The 5,822-nt window shown below is 48.0% G+C and overlaps 1 protein-coding gene across 1 annotated transcript; it reads left to right on the top strand.

The window, feature by feature from the left end:
• The first annotated feature begins 3,155 nt into the window (after positions 1-3,155).
• LOC101777880 (transcription factor PCF5) lies at positions 3,156-5,822 on the top strand. Its single transcript, XM_004969998.3, has 2 exons — positions 3,156-3,586; positions 4,595-5,822. The coding sequence occupies exon 2, from the start codon at positions 4,659-4,661 to the stop codon at positions 5,502-5,504; it is 846 nt and encodes a 281-aa protein (XP_004970055.1). The 5' UTR covers positions 3,156-3,586; positions 4,595-4,658; the 3' UTR covers positions 5,505-5,822.

Here is a 5,822-nt window from a genome sequence, read left to right as displayed (position 1 = left end):
TGGACAGCCTCAAAAGGAAAGGGCCGGGCGGGGCGGGGCGTGAAATCATGGGAGACCGACCGGGGGAGCGGGGCGGGGACAACCACTACCGGCTGGATCTGAGAGAGACTGCAGTGCGTGCATGCATGCAATGCGCGCCCACATGCGCCGCAGCAATGCCTCTGCTTCTGCTCCCATGTCCTGTTCCAGCCGGTGTGTCTCCATGGTATGGATCAGAGGAGCAGATGGGATGATGGTGACGACTTGGTGAGTGAGAGAGGGTCTGATGAGAGAGGGAAATGTTACTCTTAAGAGAAATGTCCTAGAAATGGATGGCAACAGCGACCGGCCCCGGCCACCAGCTCCCAACAAACATGTCTACCTTGTTTTGGATCGGATTCGCAAACCGTATCCGATCCTGCACGGGGAAAAAAAAAGTTTTTTGTGCGTGCATGCGTCCAGCAGCTCCAGCTGATGGTATCCTGCATCAGGCAAAAGTATTTCCGACCGTTTACTGCAGGTGAATCCATGTCAATCGATGTTTTCCCTGCATTTACAGCAGGTGTGCATACATGTGTCCTCACTTTTGCGTTACTCCTCTGCGGCTGGCTAGGGGACCTCTGATGAGTTGTCCCCAAGGAAACCAGCCTATCATGCCGCTCTGATGACGACCGATCAGAGTTGTGTCACTTGATGTGTCTTTCTCACTCACTCCATATATACTAGCTAAGCTGATGGAACATTATGTCCATCTAGCAAATTAACCTAGACACTGCAATCTTTGCATAGAAAGGTGAGAGTGCTTAGACAGTTAGACACATGATTACATTCCATGAATACCGAGGAGGATGTATTATCAAGTGAGAGTGCTAGATTGGCAGACAGCCTCCTGAAAGCTAGGCATCAAGATATGGTAAGATACTCTCCCTCTGTAACATTTACTTATTATGATGCATGTAAAGCTCTGTAAGTGCGGCGTCAGAAAGATCGATGCATCGCTTCTGGGTATTACGTTGCAGTGAGGCAGCCTGAATGTCCCAGCAGTGAAAAAGATAAAGATTGCTGCAGTGCAGAGCACTCTTGGTCGTCGTCTCTCGACATGTATATATGTAATCAAAATAAAGAAAGGTGGCTCCTTGTTGGGGAGATAACGCCAAATCACAATGCAGTGCCGCGTGGGAATCATCACCCTCTTGGCGAGGACGCGGGAGACGTTGCAAACTGATGAGCAGCTAGCTGCTGAAGAAGTGTGTGCTGAGTTGCTGATGCATGGAGGAGTAAGAGTTTATGTGAACTTGATAAATGGTGGTCAACTCTTTAACCCTCTTGGCGAGGACGCGGGAGACGTTGCAAACTGATGAGCAGCTAGCTGCTGAAGAAGTGTGTGCTGAGTTGCTGATGCATGGAGGAGTAAGAGTTTATGTGAACTTGATAAATGGTGGTCAACTCTTTAACCCTCTTTGTATGCTGATTCAAGATGGCAGGTATCAGTGGGTGCTGGCTGACTGTACAGAGCATCGGGGCCGGAACATAAAGCAGCAGTGGCACTACTGTGATCTGATGCATGCATGCACATGGTGGTACACTAGACCTATATAGGTTGAGCCCTATATGCGTACCTTGCACTTCATATAACATTCGTGTATACGGAAAACCGAGAAAACCAAAGGAAAAATAATAGGGCACAATGAACAGAAACTGTACCGAAGATACTGTACCTAAGATACATATATGTACAATTGAGCAGGGAAAGTGCAAATTATTATTATAATGGTTTCATTTTTGTGTATTATTGTATTTGTACAGAAGGTTGAGCCGTTGAGGAAATCACTATAGCAAGGAGGCAGCACTATCGCATCCTTGACTCTTGTCCTGGCTTTTGGCTTCACCTGATCTGGCATTGTAGCAGCACTATAGCAAGGAGGCAGTACACAACTTGAGGAGAAGACTACGTAGGAGTCGTGAAGTCACTTTTTTTTTTTGGCACACTGGCTCTGGCTTCTGTTGCTACTAGCAAGGAGCCGGTTTGGGAGAAGCCCTCACAAATACGGGCGTAGTTAGGACAAGGGGAGGCATTCACATATTTGTATATATTTATTGATAAAACTGAATATTTTGATTAATTATTACAGTTTTCTAGCATGTGGAAATGACAACAGGATATATATGATCCAGATTATTTTCACTTCTCCACGACAACGATTTCTTCCAAATTTGTTCTTTTACTGAGCTGAGGATGGATAAAAGTTTAGAGAGTGGTCCTGCAAGTTGGTGCTCAAAAGAAGGATGGTCCCAAGACTAAACTAGCCTCCTAGATTTTGATGTCGAAAGATTTGTAAAGGCTGTGTATTTTGGTCCAATATGGAATAATGAGCACATTATGTAAACAATTCAACATTACCCAGAGTTTCGTCTTGTCATGGTTCACGCAAGAAAATATTAGCGTGCCAACAATCAGGCCTCTTTGTACAAATCCTTTGAAAATTGAATAAAAGCTGGCTTCAGTAAATTTTTACATATGGATGCTTATTTAACCAACAAAAAAGTTCAGTTAAGATAATTACTTTTTCGAAATAGAACTCTCATGTAAAAAAAGAATGCACCCTTACATGCACAAGTTAGAGTACAACGAGTCATTTTGTTGAGCATCTAAAGAAGCATATTCATATATGCAAAGCGCATGTATCTTGATAAATTCATATGTATACTCCTTCGATCACAAATATAAGTACATATATAGTTTTAGGTCTGTCCTGGTTAAACCTTTTAAGCTTTGACCATCAATAGCTAAAAGTTAGAAATAGTTTTGAACATAAGGTTGGTGTTACTAGATTCGTATGGAAACCAGTTTCACAATATATATCTTTTTGTATTTGAAATGATATATTTTATAGAATTTAGTGGTCAAACATTTACCTCATAGATCGCGCAGATGTCCTAAACTGGTTATATTTGTGATTACAGGGAGTATAATACACTATATATTTATCTTGAGCTGTGTAGTTTTGCCACAGGTAAAAGCTAGATGTGAAGCATATTTTATGTCTTGTATATACCCTGCAAAAATCCTTGCGTACAGCGTACTGACTAGCTAGTCCCCACATACCTACTATGCATACATGCATATATACTCCTCCCTGTCCCCATACTTCTACCTGCTTGTACATGCACGGTGCCTCGGAGCTTAGCTTACTATCAGCCCGGGTGCAGGGTCCAGGTCAGCGTCAGCCGCTACCACTACTACGGCGACGGAGAGTGAAGGGAGACGGGGAGCAGCAGCAGCGCATGGTGGTGGTGGTAAAAGGACGGGGATTGGACAGCGACGCTGATCATTTATGCCGCCGTGTAAATACCCACCACAAACAGCTAACTTCGCAGGTCGGCTTCCACATCTTTCTCATTCATCTCCCCCCACACTGCTAGCTGCTGCAGCTCTCAAGCAAGCTAGCTCTGCTAGCTAGGGTTTACGCCGATCGGGGTCCGGGGGCTGGCGGCCGGGGGCGGGCAATCGAGTTCGGCGGCGGCGAGATCTGCTTGCTGGTGGTCGCCGGCATAGAGGAAGTTCCAGTTGATTTGCGGGGATTGCTGCCCATTTCTTGAGATCCCTGTAAGTCCACGGTCTGGTTGCTGCTCTTGATTTGTTAATTCTTGATGGTTTCTTCTGCGGATTTGAAGATTGCAAAAGTTTTAGGCCTTTTGTCTTGGAGTTGTTAATTTTTGAAACCTTTTGATGGTCGTTTCTTAGAATATCCCAGATCTAAGCGCAGATTTGTTCACTCTTCTTTCTTGTTGTATACATATCGCTTCTCTGGGATTTTTAAGTACTACGTACTTGAAATTCTTTCATTTTCCCACAGCCAAAAAAACTCTCCCTAGAACAAGTACGCAGATGATCATCGCTGTTTCTCTTTCTTTATTTCCTCTTCTTTTTGGAACAACCTGCGACGGTCTGGATCTGAACCTTATGATTTCAAGAAGCCAACTGAACGCCTGTTTTGCTAACCATGATTGCAAAAGGACCCAAACCACAGTATACTACTAAAATTAGTCATCATGTCCACCAAAATTCGTTCAGCGTTTCCCTCGTTCAAAAATTATGCTTTTTTGTATAACTCCCAAAACCAATATTTTCTGACCTTTCTTGGGCCCTCGATCTTACCATCTTCTCATTTCCAAGACCAAAAGAGAAACCAATCCATGTACGATGTATTCGTAATCTTTGCCTGCAAAAGCTAGCAAAGATGTGGAGGCAGCAGGCCGTTCAATCATGGAATCATCCCCTTGCACAGCGCATCATGTGTGCATATAGTGCCGCTGCCGCTGCCGCGCACCGATCCACAGCTCGCTGGCGCTCACCTGCACTGTTTCATACCGCTATCTTTGCTGTTCCATGGAGCGAATAAAGCTGCAGCGCTTTCCCCATTCCCCAATGGAACAGTAGCACACACATCAACCGGTAGACCCTGCCGTGCATGCACAGTACTCAATCATGGCGCGCCATTTCATGCTAATTTGTTGCTCGCATGCGATGCTATAATCAGCGTCCTGTTTGTTTGAGATCGATCTCGACTAACCAGTTGCGGTGGATTGATACATCGATCTATGCACGCTGCAGGGCGGGATATTGTTCAGCTGGTCTCCAGTGGTGCGATGGCGACGAGAGCCGTCGCGCTAAGACGATGATAAGCGGCGCCGGCAACCAGCAGGCGGCGGCGGACGAGGAGCTAGCCCGGAAGAACGCCGCCGTGGCGACGTCGCGGCAATGGTCGGCGCAGACGGAGTCGCGCATCGTGCGCGTCTCCCGCGTCTTCGGCGGCAAGGACCGCCACAGCAAGGTGAAGACCGTCAAGGGGCTCCGCGACCGCCGGGTGCGGCTCTCCGTGCCGACGGCGATCCAGCTCTACGACCTGCAGGACCGCCTCGGCCTTAACCAGCCCAGCAAGGTCGTCGACTGGCTCCTCAACGCAGCGCGCCACGAGATCGACAAGCTGCCACCGCTCCAGTTCCCGCCGCAGGACCACCACCTCATGGTGGGGCACCTGGCGCCGCCCATGCCGCTGGTGCACGAGGAGAAGTTCGTCGGCCACCACATCGCCACGGCCGCGGCGCTCGCGAGCGACGGCGGGGCCAAGGTCGGCCAGGGCGGCGACGTCGACATGGACTGGGGCGGAGCCGCCAGCCACCACATGGGGAGGTTCCCCGCCGGCGGCTACCACCGGTTCATGGGGCTGAACAGCGCCTTCGGCATGGTCAGTAGCGCAATGGCGCCGTATAGCAACTACACCGCCGGAGAGGCACGGAATAACAGCAACGTGCATGACGGCGGCGGCGGCGGCTCGCCGCAGGTGGCGGCCGCTGCCGCGGCTCACCACTCGTCGTTCCCGTCGTTGCTGTCTTTGGCTCCAGGGCCGCATCAGCTGGTGTTCTACTCCCCGGAAGCTGACCAGCAGTTCCAGGTGGATAACCTTGGCTCGCAAAGCCTGTCCTTGAGCTCGGCGAGGGCTTACCACGATCAGGCTAGCTAGACTACCGGAACGACAACTCTTCGAACGAGATTAAGGTAGGAATAATGATCTCTGATCCCAAAGTCCCCGAGTAGGTACAAGTTTGGCATTGGTTTCTAAGTGCCTTTTAAGGGACAATTAAGCTTGTGATGATTTCGTAATTAGTATGATGCTAGACCTGAAACAGAATAAAATCTGCGGGGCTTGCAGCGTACATGTGTGTGCAATACGAATTTGTTACTTCTTTTAATACACAAAGGAGTAATATTAGATGTGTGCTGGCTTGTACAATAACAGTATGAAAATTTATAATATGTTTTTAATTTAGACCTTTGATTT

This window comes from Setaria italica, chromosome V (genome assembly GCF_000263155.2).
Source record: "Setaria italica strain Yugu1 chromosome V, Setaria_italica_v2.0, whole genome shotgun sequence".
NCBI classification, from domain to species: Eukaryota; Viridiplantae; Streptophyta; class Magnoliopsida; order Poales; family Poaceae; genus Setaria; species Setaria italica.
This window is presented reverse-complemented; position numbering and strand designations above follow the sequence as displayed.